Raw genomic sequence first — 21,972 nt, forward strand, 5'->3', positions numbered from 1 at the left:
GGGGCAACTCTGTTTGTAACTTTACTGAGTCTCTAGTTTGATAGAACTAGCAATATATTTTAATTATTTACATTTTCTAGTATTATACAGGTGTTGCTGTCTTTAGTCAACATATTTCAGTTCTGCTTGAATTTTGTTTGGGTTTTTCCTACTGCTGTGATCACCATCAGAGGGTACATTTGAACCAGCCGGCTTCACTCATAGCTGTCCCTGCTAGTCCATCATGCTACCATACAACTTTACCATCAGTCTAACACCCTACTTCTAGCACCCTGCTTCTAGAATGCTGCTCATATCACCCTGCTCCTAGCACACTTCTAGTAGCCCAGTGCTACTAGAATGCTGCTCCTAGAATGCTGCTCCTATACCACAGGTACCAACAATGATTACGGAGCTGATTGCAAATTTTCCACCATCACCATGGCTACCTGGCTATAATGCGTTTTTTTCCGGGAGGTAAGCAGGGCTGGGCCTGGTCAGTCCTTGGATGGGAGAACAGTTAATGCTGGATGAGGTGTTGGAGGGCCAGTAGAGGCGGCTCCTCCTCTGAGCCTACGTAAAGCCACGATACCACAGGACGGTGACGGGGACTACAATTGTGCACCAACATGCGTTGTTTATGCACAGCTCTCGTTCATGCTTGTCTCTGTTGTATTCATTGCGACTGGTTACATATAATTCAATCCTAACGACATTCCTAACAAACAGAGAAGCCTACTGTACATCACAAACTCAAATCCTACATGTGCCAAGGCAAGGGGGGTACCCTAGAGTTTATGAAATCCTCCATTAGTGCTCAGGAGATTCTTCACTCTCAAACACACTCCAACTTCATCTCAACTGAACATAAACGGAGAACAGAAGTCTGCATTATGTACTCTTTTTCATTAGACCATTCACGTAATCTTTCCAAATTGCACCAACTGAGAACCCAAATCCTGAACCAATGGCTTCAATGGTCCAACCTCCTCTGTAATATGTCCGAGGATTGGAGTCGCTATCACAGATGACTTCCCCACACGGTCTTCGGGACCATGGCACACGAAGACAATGTTGAGTTCATGGTCGGTGCGGAAAATTACCATTTCAATAAAAAGCTTGAAGTGAGATTAAACATGGCCAGTGAGAGGGCAGAAGGGCAAGGCTGGTGCGGTTTAATTGTTTTGCCCTTTGAAACAAAACAAGTGCCAGCCTCCGTGGCACGTGTCTTAGCATTTGAAATGCCTGCAGGCCTACCATTTGCTATCTCTCAATAGTACCACGTGAACGACGGGTCGCGCATCATAAAACCAAGTGTCTTCATTGTACCCTGTCTAAATTGCTTGTTCAACAGCATTTCACAGCCTATAAGAACACTGAAATTCCGACCTTGATTTTAAGTATATCCTGGCCTTTTTTTTATTTACCCTCCCGGCTACGTAGCCACCCTTTACCCTCCATGTCCAGACCATGGGTCCAGACTCTCTTGTTGTGACACCTTCGCTGTGCAACAGATCCCTGAGGAAGACCCGAAAAATTAGGGCGGGTCAATCGGGTGTTGCTTGAGTTGTGATGCGTCAGATTAGTCTTGAAAAGAAACGGGCGATTAAGGGCTGTACGAGCAGCTCAATCGACCAATGGCTTGAGGCAAACACGAATCTGATGGCAAACAGAAGTGAGGGACACATAAGGACAAATGACCAAGTGGGTGACCAATCACCCACACACTCACAGGGCCAAGCCAGGCACGCACATTAGGCATGGTGCAGCTTAATAAGGCAACAATGTTTCAGACTTTGAGGAAGTACAAACCATACAAAACTGCAAGGGAGGGGGGGGGGAATCAGAGCAGTGTAATGATTCAACGTTCAGCTTCAGCAGTGTAGCGGAGCATTTCGGCTTCGGCATTCACACCGTAATACCTTCAGGGATTGCATTTCTAGTTAATGTGTATTACTTTACTTTATTTTAACATTTTAATAAATCCCCCGGAAATGTAATGTTTATTTGACATTTTGATTCTTTTGACTATCACTTTAAGTATATTGTGGCCTTTAGGGTGCATCGTTTAAGAGCTATTCAACAGCAGATAACCTCCATCTCTGATGCCAATGCATGCAGGCTACTATAAGTTAAACAATGTGTGAGGGAGAAAAAGTTAGAGACGGATGAAGATGAAGAATGATGTCAATGTACGTTTTTCCATGTCAATGAAGTCCTTTGAATCTTGAGCAAGATATACCAACAACATAAAGTATCTCTTGTTCAAGCAACACTTCATGGTCAACCACATAAAGTATCGCTTGAGCAAATTAAAACGTACTGTTGTTGACACCCTCACGCACACAAGCACACACACACACACATACACACCCACCCATACACCCACCCACACACACACACACACAAACACACACACACACAAACACACAAACACACAAACACACACACACACACACACACAGAATACTTCCCTGACCTCCATAATCATGTGACCAGCGAGGATGACACAGCAGCTGATTACAGTTAAAGTTGCAGACACAAACAAAGACACAAGCACGCACCATCACACATGGATTCAGATACACTCGCTCTCACACACATCGGAACCCCAATAGACATTTGAACTCCACACATGACACACACAACATACACATACATGTGACGTTAGCATGTGCTGTGCCTGTGCTGCACTCTAGTTATCATGCAAACATATATCCATATACATACACACATTCGTGCTATTCGTGAGTGATGAATTTTCTATTGATGTACACGTGACGATAAACATGAGCTGAGATGACATTGAGGCATTGTGAAGGATGTCTCAAGGCTATTTTATTCATCTGAATAACAATCATACGTTGGAATGCATTGCAGCTCTTTTACAACAACAATGAATTGTCGAAAAGCCTATTTCTCATTATGACTATGACTTATGAACATAAAATGCATGCATGTTTGACCCCTCCCCACACATACACATAAAGATTACAAAACACCCGCACACAAAGAAATGCTGCTGACCATCTTAGAATATAAATACAATTTCCATGTGGTATAAGTGTTTGTTTTCACCACCACTTCTACCAAGAGCTGGTCACAACGACCTTGGGTGAAGCGGAAGGCCATTGAGAGTGGGTCTATTCCAAATAGCAACAACCAGTCACTTAATTATTGTATGAATTCCTGGTCCAATCAGCTATTAGCATTCCAACTTTAAACGTTAATAGATTTTCTGATCAAAGATAATCTTGTGCTCCAAACTAGGCTAGCGCTCCAAACTAATCTAGAATCTAAGATAATTTTACCTAAAAAGTAATCTAGTCTCCAAAAAAATCAGGCGCCGAAAAAAGTCTTTCTGGAGCCAGAAGAGGAAGCGAGTTGATCTTATAAAAGAGGAAACAGTTGTTAAAGCCCTCTGTCAGTTTTCCGTGCACATTGTTGGTTGCTGTAGATCAAATGTATGTCAATAACTACATGCCTGTAGACTTAAAGCATCCATCCACAACTCCTTCGACCCAGGGAATCATGCTCGACAACCATTTAAGAATACATACTTCACTCCTATTTAATCCGTTTTTTAGTGAGAAAGCAAACGAAAGACATCAGATTGTAGAGGGATGCCAGTCAGCTAGCCAGTCCCCCTCTGGACGATATCGGTCGGGGAGATTGAACCATCGTAACCTTCTCTCCCAGCTCCACTTAAAGCTACCAATATAATTTGTCTTGTAACTTGTTTCAAAAGCATATAATATGTGTGTTTACTTGTTTACAAAACGTGTAAATGTACAGATTAATTGAAAGTGTATACTCTCACTCACACAGTCTGTCTAGCACACACACACACACACACAGACACACACACTATCTTTCTCATGCATGCGCGCACACACACACACACACACACACACACACACACACACACACACACACACACAGACACACTATCTTTCTCATGCACACACACACACACACACACACACACACACACACACACACACACACACACACACACACACACACACACACACACACACACACACACACACACACACACACACACACACCAGTATCTCTCTCATGCATGCACACACAAACACACAACTCCTGCATTACTGAATGCATGAGAGAGGGAGCAACAGAGAGAGAGAGAGACAGAGAGCGAGCCAGGGAGAGATAGACGGAGAGAGCCAGATTGAGAGAGTCATCGACAGTGACAAAGAGATAGAGACAGAGGGAGAGTCATATGACCATCTCCAACAGAGCCAGAACGAGGTCCCAGACCTACGGAATGCGGAACCGACCCCTCTCTGGGACATCAGCGGTTCCCTTGGCGTTAGCGCTTCTGATGTTTCACTCCTGAGAGGCACAGGATACCAGGTTGAGGGCAAGCGGTCCAATCCTCAGGTCAAACTAATGGAATGGTGGTGACGCTATCTAGGGATGTCCACGTAGAGGCCTCGTCGGTTCAGCGAGGACACAGGAAGCCTTTCTGCCTGAACCTCTCTTTGGGCGTCCACGAAGAACTAAGTCCTATCCTAATTTAATATTATCGTCCCTTCTCTTCTAGGATTAGTTAAGGTAAGATAGCAAAAAAGTCAAACAAAAGTATGCACAGGACAGTAGCAGATAAGAAGATAACAATTTTCCTTTTTCCTTTTTCTTCACTTCTCTAAACCACATGTGATAGGATAATCCTCTTCAAGGTTTGATTTCTCCTAATTGATTAAATATTCTTTTAGAAATGAATGCATACTTATATTCTTTCTTTTTGAGCATGGCAAATTTAGACACTAGACTGACAGCCATTACTTGAATCTAGAACTACGTCTTGCTTTTGGAAGACGAATCAGTGTCTTTATCAAATCACATACCAGTTCCAATCAGAGCTATAAGGCCCATGATGAGAGGACCACTATCTTATCTTGGGCGGAGGGGACCTTGCATCATTCTTTCCTTTGGGTCGTTGGGGTGGATCCGCCTGTGAATATTCAAAAAGAAACTCGGAGAAACGCTGATATGGTCCATAGATCTGTATGACATCATCAGTAATATGCTAATTCTATATTGAATTAGCTTATTAGCTCAATAAAAACGCTAATGGATGCACAATTCGCCTTTTCATTTGTTTTTTTCTCCACTTTTTCTATATTTACTGGTCACCTATGGAGGGTTTGTGTCTGTGTGAGTGTGTCACCAAACTGCAGCACTTTAGAAATGGGTTAACAAATTCCTACCAGAGTCGCCCAGTAGGTAGTGTTTGGCGTAGCCAGGAAGAGTGTAGGGACCTGGCTCTGAGCCCTTAAACGTGCTGGTGTCTTTCTAACCCTTGATCAGCAGGGGTCTGGAGGGGCAGATGGGGGTTCAGATTGTCTTCTAACTATATCTGCAGAAGTCATGGGATATTTTGCATTGTGGAGAAAGAGGCAGAGGTAGGATTATTTTCCCTGGACATTCGCTTTTTTGACAATGTTGTTTTGTTTTTAAATTTCTATTGCAGGCATAGTCTGTGGTAGATCGTTCTGTCCATGGTGAAAAACACATCGTGAGCCTTCAGTGTAGGTGTTGCCAAAGTTTTCCAATGGAGTATTGAAGCCCAACCTCTGGAAGCGGAGTCAATGAGATCACAGCTTCCTTTGATGTTATAAATCCAAAACGCAAAGGCTTTCGAAATTTCTAAACCTAAATACATGTTTTAAGAGTTTTAAGAGCCGAAATCTCGTCTGTTGGGTGGCTATATTCTAAACGTCCAACCTTGCGTCCAACGCATTGCTGTTTGCCCTTTTGGCATGTGTTTAAGTTTGAATGTGAACAAAGTTCCAAGTTCGGAGTTCCCGACTGGAGCACCAGAGTGTTGCGAGGAGGGAGGGAATAGTTGCTGCCTGGTGGTTGATGCAGCTCATTCATAACGGACCTAACCTCTGACCCCCGGCTCAGGCGGAGCAGCAAAAGGAGCAGAGATTCCAGACGACACATGTTGTGTTTGGGTGTTGTTGTAATTCACATTCAGCAACAGATTAGATTGGGATCAGATAAAGAACACAAATAGTGTCACAACTTGTATTGTTGAGACAAAGTGTGTTTTTGTGTGTGTGTTGGTTCTGTGTCTCATTCTGCTGTCTACCAGTGTGGGTGATGTAGGCAGGATCCGATCATTCAGACGTTCACCGTGCACAAAGGAGACACAAAGAGATAAAGGAAGGAGAGCAATTGGAAGGTGATCTCTCTCCAGTCTTTAAGTATATGAATAAGAGAAGACAGCAGAGAGAGTGAAACCAGGGTTCACCTTACATTCACACAAACACACACACACACACACACACACACACACACACACACACACACACACACACACACACACACACACACACACACACACACACACACACACACACACACACACACACACAGATCTGGAGGAATACGTTTGTTCTAACCATTTTGCCCTTTCTTTTGTACGTAAAAGTACAATTTTGGTTTTCTTCCCAGTTATTCTTTCAACATATATAAACATATTCACAGATCCTTTATCATATAACATATTATTATATTTGTTATCATGCACAAATCAAATCAGCTTTTGTGCAATATGATAGAGATACAACGGGAGAGAGGATAAGCAAGCAAAAGACCTGTGATCAGAATGTATGATATGATTGTAACACGAGTTGCTTCTCTGTGTGGTTCTGTGGTGTTCCAGCTGAGAGTAGCGTCCATGAAAACACCAGCAGCCCAGTCGGAATAACGAGATGTTTGGTTAAATATTGAATACACCTGCGGCAGGGTTTATGTCAACACACAGCTCTACAGGGAAGTTATGTTTCACTGGCTATTTGACTCTATTGTCTGTGTGTGTGTGTGTGTGTGTGTGTGTGTGTGTGTGTGTGTGTGTGTGTGTGTGTGTGTGTGTGTGTGTGTGTGTGTGTGTGTGTGTGTGTGTGTGTGTGTGTGTGTGTGTGTGTGTGTGTGTGTGTGTGCGTGTGTGAGAGAGAGCGAGAGATGAAGAATAGGGAAGCTAACTCAGATTATTGCATTGAACAATGAATGTACTCAACTAGAATTATTTCCACATGCCAAGTTGTGCAATAACAAGTGGTTTTCATATGTCGTAAGTAATAAGGGCATGTATTTCCTTGTTGTTGTCAAAGAGCTGCCATGGATTCCAACGTGTGATTGTTATTCAGATGAATAACCGCCTTGAGACATCCTTCACAATGTCACATGCCTCAATGCCATCTCAGTTCATGTTTATTGTCACAATCAATAGAAAATACATCAGTTACGAATGGCAATTCAATGCTTTAATGCAGGCTTCCTGAAGTAAAACATTGAATAAAAACCGAGGACTATTAAGCTTATATGTAATATATATATATATATATATATATATATATATATATATATATATTATAGGCTTACACATGTGTGTGTGTGTGTGTGTGTGTGTGTGTGTGTGTGTGTGTGTGTGTGTGTGTGTGTGTGTTAAATGCTCTTTAAATGTTGGCCCATACATTTGTAGAGTAACTCAACAGAGTCCAAACTCTTCTGATGCGTGCTCCCTCAACGGTGAAGCGAGCTACATAGCTACCTAGCTCCCTAGAAAATGATGGAGGCGCCCAAGGAAAGTGTAGAGAGCCACTTAGCAATCATGAATGTTGGTTTCGAAAATAGAATGATTAACAAGGTTAAAAGATAGAAAAAAATCTGAACGGAAGGATTTTCTCAGATCATGATATTATTTGCTTTACTTCCAACCGGATTTGGCAAGAGCAAAGAGAGCATGGATGTCACTATGTTTTTTGTTTTTTTAAGAACACAATTCAGGGGCCAAATTTGGTAATATATTGATGTCCAGCCAAGACTGATATTCAGACTTATATTCACCTTTGCGGAATGAAAAGGGGAATATCTAGATGGTCCCATGAGAAACATCCAGCACATGTCGTAAGCTGACTCTGCTGTTCTTTGTATCTGTCTTGTGTTGCGCTGAAAAACATGCGTTTTGCTCATGTCTTTTAGCTTTTGTCATTTAATTGTATTTATTTTAAAGTTAGAACGCATTTCGTTGAGCTGTACGATCTCTGTGTCTCTCAGCTGTATCTGGGACCCTAGATTGAGATCCAAGCCGAGCTTGACCGGGATAAACGGACTACATTGACTTCCCGCGTGAACTCGAGATGGGGACGACGACTGTGTAATTTGTATCCTGTGTACCCTTACATCACTCACTAAGTCCTTGTACCCTTGCATCACTCACTAATCCTTAGCTCATCGCTGCACTTGCACAATGTCCGTTGATGTCCATCTCTTTAACAACATTCAGTGATGCTCGTTATTTTATATCAGTCCCGCTGCCTCCGTTATGAAAGAAAGCCAACGTGTCTGTTCTATGTGCATCCAAACACAGCAAATCCTCATTTAAGGGCCACACAGAGAGCACAGATCATCGTCGACGGGGGAATATAAGCCCTAGATTTGAGCTTGATGTGTTTCCACAGCCCATAATGATCATGTCCTGGCCTTCTGTGCTAGCAACAAGATGAAAACTAGTAGGAAAACGTTCTTTCAGCCTCTGGGGAGATGATGAGTCCAAGTCTATCTCTCTGGGAGCTTATCTGAGGTTTTCCTCAGCGAGAGGTGTGATCCTGAATTCACAAATACATCACATATATGCCGGCTATAAACCGACACATCCTATTATGAAAACATAATCTACTAATCCCTAAAAGGGAAACAAGATTCCACCACCTACACCTGTGACGCGGAGATAAGCAGGCACACACCACACGCAGGTACAGAATACATAAAGGGAGCATTCAGCCCTATGCAAAACTGTGGTGTGCTGACTGTACTGATTTTACATACATCAGTTATTAGTTAATTAAAATATGAAGCTTCATTGACAGTCAACCATCAACCGGAGCGCTTGTTAAATTATAGAACATATATCCCTCATTGGTTAAAATGGAGAGCTGTCAAAATTCCATACACAATACTTATTCTACTTACTCAGAATTTGATCACATGGGTCCTTTCGAAAGAATTTATTGAATAATTATTATTAGCTGGGCTAGTAGTAAATCATGAAAATGCTTTGAACAGCTAGTGAACACTGCTCATCCTTATTTGAAGTACTGTTGTTGGCTGATATACGACCACAAAGTGGGAGTCAGAGCTGAAATGTGTGGCCTTGGAATGCCCAGACATGATATGAAGATGTAAAACCAAACAGCCACTAACTTGCTAACCTCCAACGTCTGCATGGGACAGCGTCTCCGAGCCCACTGATGCTGGGAAACAAATGGGTCCCCACACAACGTCACTGCCTGTTACCGGGCAAGATCTGCTCTGTCTGTGTGTGAACAATCCAATGTTTATTGGAAATTATGAAGTGAGATGTTGAGTCATAAGGAGCACATCCTCCTTTCAACTAGCTCTGCTTTTGGTATGATTGGGACTGTGCACAGAGGGCTCCAATCCTACCCCTCTGGTAGGTCCTACAGGGTGGAGTTGGGTTAGGAGGTTTGCCACACTGGAGGAAACCGGTGTGGCTCTGTGCCCCTCCTCCTCTTATTTTATACCATTTCTCCATGGGGTCAATGATTGAGGCCTGTGGCTTCTCCAAATCACTGTCATGCCGATGATACCCAGATCTAGCATCCTTTATCCTCAGACGACGTGACCCCTGAACTACTTCAAATCATCTCACCACCGGGGCGCCCCGGTGGCTCACTGGGTAGAGTGTGTACCATTAAGATCCAGTACTTACCGCAGCGACCCGGGTTCGCTAACCTTGACTAAAAGCCTCCTGCTGACCCTAACCTTGGGCTACTACAACTCTCTACTGGCTAACTCTAACCCTAGACTACTGCAACACTCTACTCACTAACCCTAAGCTTGGACTACTGCAATGCTCTACTGGCAAACCCTAACCCTGGATGACTGCAACGCTCTTCAAGCTAGCCCTAACCTTGGATTACTGCCACACCCCTCTCGTTAGCCTTAACCTTGGACTATTGCAACACTCTACTGGCTAACCCTAAACCTAGATCACTGCAATGCCCTACGGTCTCCCAGCATACACTGCTGCACAGGATTCCAGAATGCAGCGGCAGCCTTGTGTTCATTCAACCAAAGTGAGCCCATGTCACGCCACACTACATCTCCCTGTCGCATCTCTGCATGACCAATCGTCGCTTCCCTTCACTTCCCAAAAAAACATGTTTTCCACGCGGGGATTGCTCACCCATCAGTAATCATGTCAGTTTAATCATCATGGGGACATTGTCCTCATGGGCCCGGGACACAAAGCTTTAAAGGGGACGGTTGGATGGGGCGGGGTAGGTGGAGGACCCACCTTGTGATGCTCATTCCTGGGAGACAATGGGAGCAACGTCCCCCTGCCCGGGGTCACAGCTGGGGGGTCAACGGTATGCTCTTTAGACATGTTTTGGGCAGTGCAGGATCTATTGGAATTTTCTATTTACTTTGCTTCATTAGGGTAAGCAACTCAACCATCTGTTTCAGGAGATTATTTTGTTCTGGTGGAAGTGTGTGTGTGTGTGTGTGGGGGGGGGGGGGGGGGGGTCCTTGTGCAAAGCAAGCAAAGTAATAGTTATAGTAATTATATTCATAGAAACGATATCGTCATTTATTTAGTTTACTGTGGTTCACAACAATTGGGAATCTGAAGTTGACGTCACACTGTGCAGAACGCTAGGGTAAAAGCGCCCATTTCGGAGTCGCTGTCACTGGTGGTCTATCGGTTCCGTCTCACAAGATGCAACCAGTGTGACGTAACTTCCCTTCTCTGACTCATTACATCAAACCCCTTGGAAGTGAAAGCTAACATGGCAATCTAACTCAGATCGCAATCGCAGGCTCCAGGATGTCCTGTAAAACAGGCGGGAGGTCCTAATATCCGCCCAACCAGAGCTGAAGAGCAGAGAGCAGCATCATCCAGGAAGATCTGATGAAAGACATACGACTGACATCTCAGCGTGCCTCATTTCCTCTTCAACAACAGCACTATGATTGGAGGACGAGGGGTCTGCTTCGGGTACGAATGACATCACAAATGCTAAGAATATTGCGAGGACCCCCGCTACGGCAATATCCTGATGTCGCTCATCCTAAAGAAACGATGCGGCGCCCCTCTTGTGTGTAGTCGACACTCATATCCTGCCTCGCTTGGCTACGCCTTTTCATTTTAACTGTCCTGGAGCCTGCAGATTCACATATGGGCGTGTGTGCGATATAAAACCAAACACACACACACATTCCATTCATGTTTCTGACGTTGACGGTGGTCTGCAAGCAAAGCTTGCTGGGAAAGACATACAATACATATTCATACACACATGTACAGACCCGCCCATATAGATGTCTGATTACAGACCTAAACCAAGTCATAACCTATACACGTACACACTCATGCATACAGGCCTATAACACACAGCCATACACACAGCTTCATGCACAGACAGGTGAGCGGGTTCAGTATTAATGCGGTCGCATACATACACACGTTCACAACCACGAGTCCCTGTGAGTCACATATATCCATCGGCTGAATGAACATACATGTTACGTAAGCAGGCACATTTAAGCAGATACACACAGACACACAAATACATTTCTATACACAGATAGGCAGGAAAATACACATGCACACACAAACACACACACATGCATGCAAAACCGACACATTAAATGTCCCATGGTATGAACAATTTTAACATTTTCTAACATTAATATGAGTTCCCCTAGCCTGCCTGTGGTCCACCAGTAGCTAGAAATGGCGTTAGGTGTAAAACAAGCACTATATCCTGCTTCGCCTTTGAAAAATGAAAGCTCAGACTCTCCGATTTCGAATTTGTTCAAAAGTTACCTCCCCTTTCACTTACTTGCCCACCAAGAGAATTTAGCCTGCCAATGAGACAATGAGCTACGACCCGTGTGAGCGCCACGTGTGTGTGTGTGTGTGTGTGCGTGAATACACACACTGTAATGCAAGTGTTCTTTGTTATTTGGATAACCGTTCTGGTGTTGGTGTTATGGCGCATACCACGTCGGGTTCTCTGACGTCTCTGGTAATTCCACAATGAGACTCGTAGTGGGGGTTATGTCAGCCATGGTTGAGCCAAGGAATTGGGGGAAAAGGAACTTTGGCTTTGACTCCCTGAAGTACATGAACTGCGACATGGAGGAGAAAGGGATTGTTGCACGCGATCGTCTCCCACTGGAGCCCCGCTGCCGCAAGGTAGCGGCAGCGGAGCTCCACCGCCGCGGGGAGGTGGTGCCTCGGCACAGCCCGCTGCCGAGGCGGTGGTGCCTCGGCGCAGCCCGCTGCCCGCTGCCGAGGCGGTGGTGCCTCGGCGCAGCCCGCTGCCGAGGCAGTGGACAATCGCGGGCAACACTCCCGCAGGAGCACCCGGAGTGTTCTAGAATATTTGCAGAACAAGGCCAAATGGTGTGTTCGCCTCGCCATTGCGATACATCTAATGTAAACACGAGCGCATGATACAGTGGCCGCAAGCTGCTCAGGGCCACACCCCCACCCTCCACCTTGACCTGCCTCTTAAAATTGGCACGTTTGTGGAAAGCTCATTGTGGGACTGGCTCGTAGTGGCTGTAATTCTGCACCAAGGCTGAATTTCTTGAACATCTTCTAGTACTGTATTAGGGGCCCATTAAAACCTATATATAAGCATCCATAAAGTCAATAAAGCCATGGGACCTTTAATATGTACCACACACTTTAGGTTTACTGGGCTGGTCCAAGTGTCCACCAGCAGACAACCCAACATAATATAATACTAATACTATGATTCATAATTATAGACGTCAATTTAAGGAGATATATAGTACATTGAGAGGACCTTGATTCAACATTCATGCCATATTGGCTCAACATGGATGGTAATCGTAGAGTCAATACAAATCGTAGATTTCTTGTTAATCGTAGTTTGGAAAGCACAAAATGCACACAATACCTTTGTCGGATGTGTGTGATGATTTGGGTATGGATATGTGTAACAAAAGCCTACACAAATGCATGGAATTATGCAAAAACACGCAGACAGGTGCAGGATAAAGGTGCACACAAGGACAGATGTTCATACATAGTTTTTAGCCTGATTTGATCTATACACTGCGGTGGAAAACTTGTAATGGACTGAAGGAACCTTTAAGTCCCTTGAAATGTAATTCCTAGGACCATAATCTCTGGGTAATTTTGGAGCTAACAAACTCACTCTTCAATTCACTTGTTTGTTGCGGCGTATTGCTTTTTTACGCCATCAGGTGCCGCCAGAGGACGACGGGAAGGTCTTCAAGATCACCACTTTAAGTTGTCAATACATCATCCAACTTATGGAGCACACCTATAGATCTTTTTTTTTTCCCAAGCTTCTATTAGCACCCCACGTAAGCATCATTGTAAATCGTATGTAGTCTTCTGCTAGTGGACACCGGGAGCTGATCAGCCCTGAGCTGCCCAACTGGAGGAATTGGAACAGCTGAATCCACTGCGATGAGTCTCAGAGGGAGGTGTGAACGACCTCATATTCACATCTCCTAGAAGAGGGTGACAGGTGTGCATTAAATGTGACGTAATGCAGTAGCACCGGAACTTTGTGATTGGCTGAGAGCGGTTCTTCCGTCGACCGGCCAGACCACGTGCTCGCTGCATTCATATGGAATACAAGTGCATGGCAGAGGTGTGAAATACAACCCATGTTTATCACAAGGCTGAGAGAAACGTTTGAGCGACACCTGCCATGCGGTGTATAATCGGGTTGCTGATATAAGACACAACATATTAAGACATGTAAGGAATTAGTCCTACATATGTAGCTGCACTGAGCCTATTGTTATATGTAAGTTGCCTTACATCTAAGCACAATGCTGACTAGTGACAAACATCCGGTGCCACAATTTGTACATTTTTAATGCTGGGCTAGAGCCTCAGAATCAGCCGGATCAGAGTCTGTTGGTTGGTTTCACTGGCTGAAATCGACACTAAATTTCATGCAAAACAGTCAAATTAACCACATGGGTTTAGGCAGCGGCCTCTTGACTCTGAACCAGACGGTGTATGCGCTGAACTTGCTTGAAATATAAGGTTCACATTGCCATCTAGTGGTGATCTAGCAGAGTTCAGATGGAGATTTAAGGTTGGTGCCTTCTATGGGTAGGTTGATCCATCCATCATACACATCAACTTAGAAAAAAAGGACTTGTAAGGGCTAATCAACATCACACTGGCAGTAAAAAGCGGCCACCTTAAACATTTGTTCACATGCTACCAAGGTAACCAGGCTTTGGAAGTCAGTTTGGTTTGAAGGATAAGGAAAAACTGGAAACAAGCACTTCTTTTTCAAAATCATTTAAGTTTACTCAAGTGCAAAGTCAAAAAACGGACAGCATAACATAAAAACGTTTCAACATTTTTACTCAACTAAATTGTTTAATCTTGAAATAACTCCCAAAATAATAACCAGAAATCATGCACTTCATTGTAGGTTTTGGTTAACAAAGTAAATATTGGAATCCCTCATGCAATTGAGCCCTTAACATTGTTTGCTACAGGCTAACAAAGGCTTATCAAGCCTAACTGAGGATAACTAAAAAGCGAGAAATCGCTCCGCGCCCCGTTTGGTTCATCGTGACAGATGTTTCTCAGCAGAAACTGCAAATTATTTTGCTCTCAAATCCACCTGGGGGATTTGGCATGACTGACTAATACAAAAACACATCAAGAATAACTATTCTTCAGAATGGAAGAATTGATTTAAACTGTCCTAAAAAATTAAAAAACACAACAAAACCAAGTTGACATGTTTTTCTACCTCCCCCCGTGGTAGAGATAACCCTGCCTCGACAGTCTTCGACTGGTCAGGTCAGCGAGGTCACTACCCCCCCGTTGGTTCAGAGTGACCAGGAAGTGGCTGTTAGCCCACCCTGAGGGGCGGAGCTACAAGAACCACACCGTCTCCTCTGACAAACAACATGGGGATGTTCCTCTTGGTGGACTACAGCAGGGAGATGGGAGCAGAAGGAAAACCACATCAATAACCTAGGTCATGTTAGTCAGGAGTACATTGTTTTTATCGTTTTATTTCCTTTACGATCGTAAATATCCTGAAACCTTTGTCTGTGAATTGTGCGACATAAATCAATGTAATAACTCCCTTACACTTAGGGGACATTTCAGAAGGAACTGCTTTTAGAGGGCTACTAAACCTACCAACCATCCCAGTGGACAGTAGATTGATATATCCATTGATCATACATCTGAGTGGACTCCCACTTTTTATAGCTTGTGATGCCTCATAGCATGAGGCATCCCCCCCACACCCCTCTTAAGCACTTATTGCATGTTCCACGTCCTGGCACTGAATGCATATTGTCCATCCTTGCACTTTAAAATGGTACTTAGCATTTTGTAGCATCTTAACCTTGCTATTTTTGTTGTATACAGGAAATGTAAAACTAACAGCTGTTAGTGACTGCACTTAGTTCTATGAACGTCCTTACTGTACCGACAGCAATGTATTGTTTCTCTTTCTTCTGAAAAATGTACTTATTGCAAGTTGATTTGGATAGAATCGTCTGCTAACTGCCCTAAATGTAAAAATAAAAATGTCCTAAATGTAGAATTGGGGCCCATAAGGCAGGATAAATAGTAAACCACACTTGCCCCATCCATCCAACCAACCCCTCTTGGAATACTATACGTTTCTGTGTCTTGTATGTCCTTTGTACAGCCCTTTTACGTCCCTCACCAGGACTCAACCAGGACTAGTACCTTGTACAGCTCCTCGTACGTCTCCTCGTCGATCTCCACCGTTGTCACCGTCTCCTCCACAGCCCCCAGGATCATGTTCAGGTGCTGGTCGTATGCCTGGAACACAAAAACACATTCACACTTGAGCTGGGATAGTGGGAGCTCAGGCCTAGACCACACTAGGGCCGGTTTGGATAGGACTCGTGGACAGGGAATTTGGGTGTGGAGTTAGCAACTGGGTGTGAAAGTATGAATGTATGTAACATTGTAAATTTAAACCTTATTTTGTTCACAGAAAATGCACAGGTGGGGCTTGTTCTTTCGGACCTGATCTAAGCTTTTCAATGGATTAATGAGTAAACATTTGGACGATAACAAAGTGAATATTTGTGCATGCTCACATGCAGTCTGCCGCGGAGCTCCCGATCGTTCCTCATCTTGACGTAGATCCTCTCGTCCAGACTGAGCCTGATCAGGTCCAGGGGCTCCTCCACCGTGTTGGTGGTCTGTTGCTGTGACACACACACACACACACACACACACACACACACACACACACACACACGGTTTAAATTAAAAAATAAGTACATTCAGTATAGAATTGACAGTATGCTCTTGTATTATACACTATATAGTCAGTATATACAATAGCATAGTGTATGGTATTAAATTCAGCCAGTATATAACAAATAACGAGTTTTTAAGTTGAATTTTGCGGTGGAAACTAGCTACGTGCCTCATGCACTCATGTGGTCACTGTTAACACGTAGGATGGCTGGCGAAGAAAATGTTTTTTGTAACCACCTTCCAATATCGAATAGTTTGAAAGTGCATGCGTCCTCGGCATTGTAAGTGGTTCAACAAAAGTATAGTTCAGTCCCTAGCCGACCGCGGAGGAGTATGTGACCACATAATGTGTATTGTGTGTACACATGCTGTGCTCGGTGGAACCAGAAGAACACTACTATTACAGGGAAACGGACAACAACCACAGCGCTAGTAACAAATGACACAAAGCAGCAGCCTAAAAAAAATATATATTAGTCCCCCTCTCCCTAATGCTTGCCGCGGTATACATGCATTTAGACAAGTTATTAACATTGATAGTTTGCCTTTGCATAATGCTTAGAAGATGGACCACAACAAAACGAACCACGATTGGTGTCACTACTACATGCTACATCGGTTGCTACTTGATGCTAACTGAGTAAGTCCTGTTATTCGCCTTAGAAGACTACCAATGGGAAATAGTCCAACCGATCAGTGTGCCTCAATTTAGTTCCCATTGAGAGTAGGTTAATTGAGAAATATTCATTGACAATATGCGGTAAACTATTTGCGATATAAAGTGTGTAAACGTGCAAACACTCACAGGTTCGACTTCATCCGCCATTTCTACCACGTGACTCGGAAGACATCAGGTTGCCAGATCCATCAGATATACGTATTCTAATTTACCTAAAAGGCCACGCGTTCGTTTTATTCAACAATGCTTTTTTTTTCCAATTTAGGTTTTCTCTTAACGCATTCATCTATTAACATTTTTGTAATTTAGCTTAATTTGAATGCACAGTTTGTAAACGTGTTATAAATAAATTGAACTGTTCATGTCTGGACAGGGATATACCTACTTAATTAATCCACTTCGATCACTAAAGAAAGAGTTCATGTGAATTGTTGAGAATTAATTCGGAAATGCATTCATTTGAGAGATGCTTTTGTATCGATCTGACTGCAAGGGATGATACAGCCTTTAGAGCGGAGGATGTCGCCCTAACCTGGCAACTTGGATTGAAAGATCGAGTACCACTCTCTCCTCTTCTTTCCATCTCCTCTAGTTCAGCCAACTGGACGGTCGCTTTTGTTTCACAACGTAAGTTATACCGAAGCTCATTATAAGTTACTTCTGAAATTTAAAACATTTTTATTGTAATAATATTAGGTTATCTTCAAAGAAATGTGCATTGATTATGTAGAGGCTTGGGTATAGCAATTATTCTAAAAGCGCAACAATTGTTTTTCCCTAAAAATATATTTAGCTGATGATTAGGTAATCGAAACAGCAAACGATGTAGGCATAGTCTACCGTTGAATGTGTTTTAAGTGTTTCAAATCTTAACATGAAAAGTGATTCAAAGTTTCCCCGTGCGTTGTGCCACGTCGACTCTCGACTCGAGTGTGTGTGTGGGTGGTCCACCTCGGAGCGACCTCTGTGTTCGGTGACCCAATAGTTCTGCTTCTTTCATAAATTATAGTATGTTATTATTTCATTATCAAGAGGACCTCGGTTTTGCCTCCACTCCACGTTCCAGCCCAGTGCCCCATACTGGGTCTGTTCGGTAAGGAGGGACATTAGGGCAGCGGTGTTACCCATTCCACTCTCAGCTCCCCCCGTAGCTCTGCGGTGGAAGAGATCCCTGCCACATGCCCCCGTACACGGCCCTGCCGTGTTGAATAAGATCTATGGTTGTAATATGATATTGCATTGTATTCTGGGAAGCAGGGGATAGTCTATTTATAGCCTATGTGTCGGATAACAGCCATTGTAGACCCACACGAGGTTTTGATAAGCTTTTAAGAGGAATATATAATGGTAAAGAACCGGGCTCAATGTCATCATTGAGATTAATATTTTTTTTCCCCGTGTGCTTTGCGCTTTGAGTGTGAATTCTATTAAAAAAAGTTTTGCGGGTTAAATGTGTTCACGTTTTGTAATCGCATTGACCTTTGGCACATTTGTGAATTGCTGCCCCTCATAGCCCAGGAGTAACATGGAGTTCGGCCACAAGGTGTCGCTCCTGGAAAGGAAGTAGGTCGCCGATCGATCACCAGCCAAGTTCGGAGAGGAGAGAGAGGACATGTATCAAATCCACGTTTCAATCAGCAGGAATAAAAATTAAAATATTGAACCACGTTAGACATTGGTAAGAATTTCGGTCATTAGTCTCAACCAATAAATATTTTTTTACATAATGCTGATTTTGAAATGACTTTTGAATGTATAATACACGTGCATGTTATAAACCTGTTTCACTTGAATTTAATTCTTATTCTTTCTTTTGCTGGGTACTGAATTGAAAAGATAACATAAGTCTTAATCTATCTCATTGCCACTAGAGGGCGAAGTTACATTATGGGCGTATTAATCGGTACCAGCAGTATTTGACATATCGATATGGCAATAACAAAAATAAGCAAAGAATTCAGAGGAACGTTTTAAGTTTTGCCTTAAATAAATGCTCAATACAGAAGTTAAGCATATTAATTGGGGATATTTCTACTATCAACCAAGTAGTCCTGCCTGAACTTTGATTTGAAAAGATTTTAAGTTTTCAGTTGCAATTTCAAATCTCCAGCAGCGCTGTTCAGCTGCGATAAAGATAGTTCCTTACTCAGAATAGGCTCTGTAGGCCTACTCCATTAACCCGGCGTTCCGGGAGACCAGGTGGCTAGAGACCTCTGCTGGAAACAAAGTGAAACTGCAAGAGTTCACAAGGTTCTCATCAGTTTTCCGGGGTCGATTATCGGTTTAGAAATTGCTTGTAACAGCTAATCAGAACACACCCGATTGCAAAATAGAGGCATTTTAATACACTCTGTTGTAGGACACACTATTATAGTCCCTCCAACTCTTCAGGGTGGCTCCACGTTCTAACCATCCAGGCAAGATTGTAGTGACTGCGGGTTAGATTCCCGCCTGCTGTCCTCTGCTGAATGTCATTCCTTCTCTCTTCTTCAACCTACTTTCATTACACCCTTCACTCTTCTTTCCATGAAAAAATTAAAGCCCTAATTATATATTTAAGTAAAACAGGGACAGACGGCCCACCGTCTGTTCCTGAAATACACACAGTCAACAGAAAGGAAGGAGGAGAAAGGAACGTTGGAGAGGAGCAGAAGGAGAATAAGCTAGCGTTCTATATCGGTCGTTACAGTGCAGGGCCACTGAAATAGACCCTGCTCAGACCACCACTCACACACTCATCTGGCTAATGAGTGACAGCTGAATCATGGGCTTTTAATTATGAATGACCACCCGGTCATTGGAGGATGGATGGATACACACAGAGTCCAACACACCCACACACACACACACACACACACACACACACATGCACACACACACACACACACACACACACACACACACACACACACACACACACACACACACACACACACACACACACACACACACACACACACACACACACACACACACACACACACACACAATGATGAAAATAGGATATAGGCTATAGCTTTCCAGCCCCACTCACATCAAATCCACAAAGCAAGCCAAAAATGAAACGTCCTTTTTTGATAAGAAGCTCAGGGCAACACAATGTCAATATTTGTCCAACAAACTCTTGAAACCTTCCTTTTCAGTTTCATCTTCCTCCCAAATAAAATGACATGTCTTTTGGTTGAAATTGATTTCCAAAATGTATGGGACTCAGATTCTTTGTCATAATAACGTAATTGTGTTTCTTGTTAAAAGTCCACATTCAGTAGTAGACAAAGACATAACTATCAGTTAACCCTGCGGGATCACACCTCCTTCTGATCTCTGTTCCACTGCCGCTGGAGGAACTCTCCACACTGAAATGAATAAGATCAAGTGTACTGTTTTAATCCTAGGCAGGAACCTAGGCTATCACAGAGGAGAGTTCAGGAACAAATATATGCTACTATTACTGCTGCTATAGACATGACAAGGCCACCATTATAGATAAGGTCAGACATTTAACCAGGACAATCTATCAGTCCTTCTCTCCCTTTACCTCCCCTCATCTCTTTGCCACTTTCTTTGCCACTCCCTCCCTCTCCCTCCCTTTCGCTCCCTTCTCTCTCCTTAGGGGTTCCTCTAGTATAGATGTGGGCCACCGAGACAGAGCTGATGGGAGACTATTAGAATTAGAATGGGAGCAACAGGATATGTCACCAGTCTAGACAGAAGTCTGGAATACCTCCTCCATGACCTAAGAGGAGATAAGAGTGGATGAGGAGAAGAGAAGGAAGGTGGAACGAGAGTAGAAGAGAAAGTGAAGGAAAAGAGAGAGGAGGAGAGATGAATGAAGGGGAGACAAGGATGGATGTGAGGAGAAAAGGTGGAGAGGAGATGAGGAGAAAGCAGAGTGGAGGAGAGGAGAGGAAAAGGGGAGGAGAGGAGAGGGGACAAAGGCTTTTTGTTATGAAGAACGAGATCAGAGTTTTTAAGAGGAGAAGAAGGCGAGAGGCTGGATTTTGAGAAATTAGGAAAGACGGACAGAAGACAAGCAAACCTAAGTGTGAAAGGAAAATTGAGCAAGAGAGATAGAGAGAGAGAGAGAGAGAGAGAGAGAGAGAGAGAGAGAGAGAGAGAGAGAGAGAGAGAGAGAGAGAGAGAGAGGGGCCGTTGGATAGAAAGATATAGAGGTGAAGTCAAGGCGCTGGAAGTCAAATTACTCATGTTGTCTCATATTAATGATAAATGCCTTCTATTAAAATTGACCTCACCATGAGTTGAGGTCAGTATACAGACTGTTCATTCACGCTGGGGCAGGTAGGTTCAGGTGTCCAAATCTGCCAAATGGAAAATCAAATAACTATTTCTAATCCAGGTGATTAATTCTAGTTGATCCGGTCCAGTCTTTCCAGTCGAGCTGATCTGGTCCAGTTCAGCCGGTCCAGTTGATCCAGGAATCCTGCATGACCTTAGAGACAGTCGAGATAATTTTCATGCTGATGAATCGTACGCACACACTCATGCACACACGCATGCACGCACGCACGCACACACACACAGGCACACAAACAGGCAAACACAGGCACACACAGAGCTACTGAAGGTGTCTGTTCATAATGAATGGCTCGTTATCCAGGCTAATGGATCAACTGAGGCATCGACGGCGTGCTGTATGTCTTCCTCTAATGAACAATGAAGCAGCTTGTAACATGTATTACAAACCTAATGTTCACAGACTGCTTAGCATCCCTCTCTCCAGCTCCGACTTCTCTCTCTGAACACACTCAATAACAGTGTGGCTATTGCTATGCAGCGGACACTTAAGTCCCTGGCAGTTCTACATTGGGGGTGGAACTCAGTGCCATTGGGCTGGGAGTCGAACCCCCTAATGAGCATCCAGCCTGCTGCATAATAAGCACAACTTCTGAGATCTATGGTCTGTCTCGCACCGCATGGATTTATGAACACACGT

General features: G+C 43.6%; 1 protein-coding gene and 1 long non-coding RNA gene across 2 annotated transcripts; one reads left to right on the forward strand and one right to left on the reverse strand.

The window, feature by feature from the left end:
* Positions 1-14,355: 14,355 nt before the first annotated feature.
* On the reverse strand, positions 14,356-17,222 carry lsm3 (LSM3 homolog, U6 small nuclear RNA and mRNA degradation associated). Its single transcript, XM_030375408.1, has 4 exons — positions 17,145-17,222; positions 16,174-16,284; positions 15,794-15,889; positions 14,356-15,017 (listed from the first exon to the last, which is right to left on the reverse strand). Exons 1-4 carry the CDS (start codon positions 17,163-17,165, stop codon positions 14,937-14,939), a joined length of 309 nt encoding a protein of 102 aa, XP_030231268.1. The 5' UTR covers positions 17,166-17,222; the 3' UTR covers positions 14,356-14,936.
* A 290-nt stretch (positions 17,223-17,512) lies between these two features.
* Positions 17,513-18,816, forward strand: LOC115557535 (uncharacterized). The gene is made up of 2 exons (XR_003979199.1): positions 17,513-17,645; positions 18,532-18,816. It is a non-coding gene; the product is annotated as an uncharacterized LOC115557535 (long non-coding RNA).
* The last annotated feature ends 3,156 nt before the right edge of the window (positions 18,817-21,972 follow it).

Source organism: Gadus morhua, chromosome 13 (genome assembly GCF_902167405.1).
Source record: "Gadus morhua chromosome 13, gadMor3.0, whole genome shotgun sequence".
Taxonomy (NCBI): domain Eukaryota; kingdom Metazoa; phylum Chordata; class Actinopteri; order Gadiformes; family Gadidae; genus Gadus; species Gadus morhua.

What these genes read in the sequence shown, in the direction of transcription:
- lsm3 (XM_030375408.1), bottom strand. Translation starts at nt 17,165, where the DNA reads ATGGCGGATGAAGTCGAACCT. An exon ending in AGCTCCGCGGCAGACTGCAT is followed by an intron (nt 15,890 to 16,173) that starts GTGAGCATGCAC and finishes TTTGTGTTCCAG; the next exon opens with GCATACGACCAGCACCTGAA. An exon ending in CGTACGAGGAGCTGTACAAG is followed by an intron (nt 15,018 to 15,793) that starts GTACTAGTCCTG and finishes TCCCTGCTGTAG; the next exon opens with TCCACCAAGAGGAACATCCC.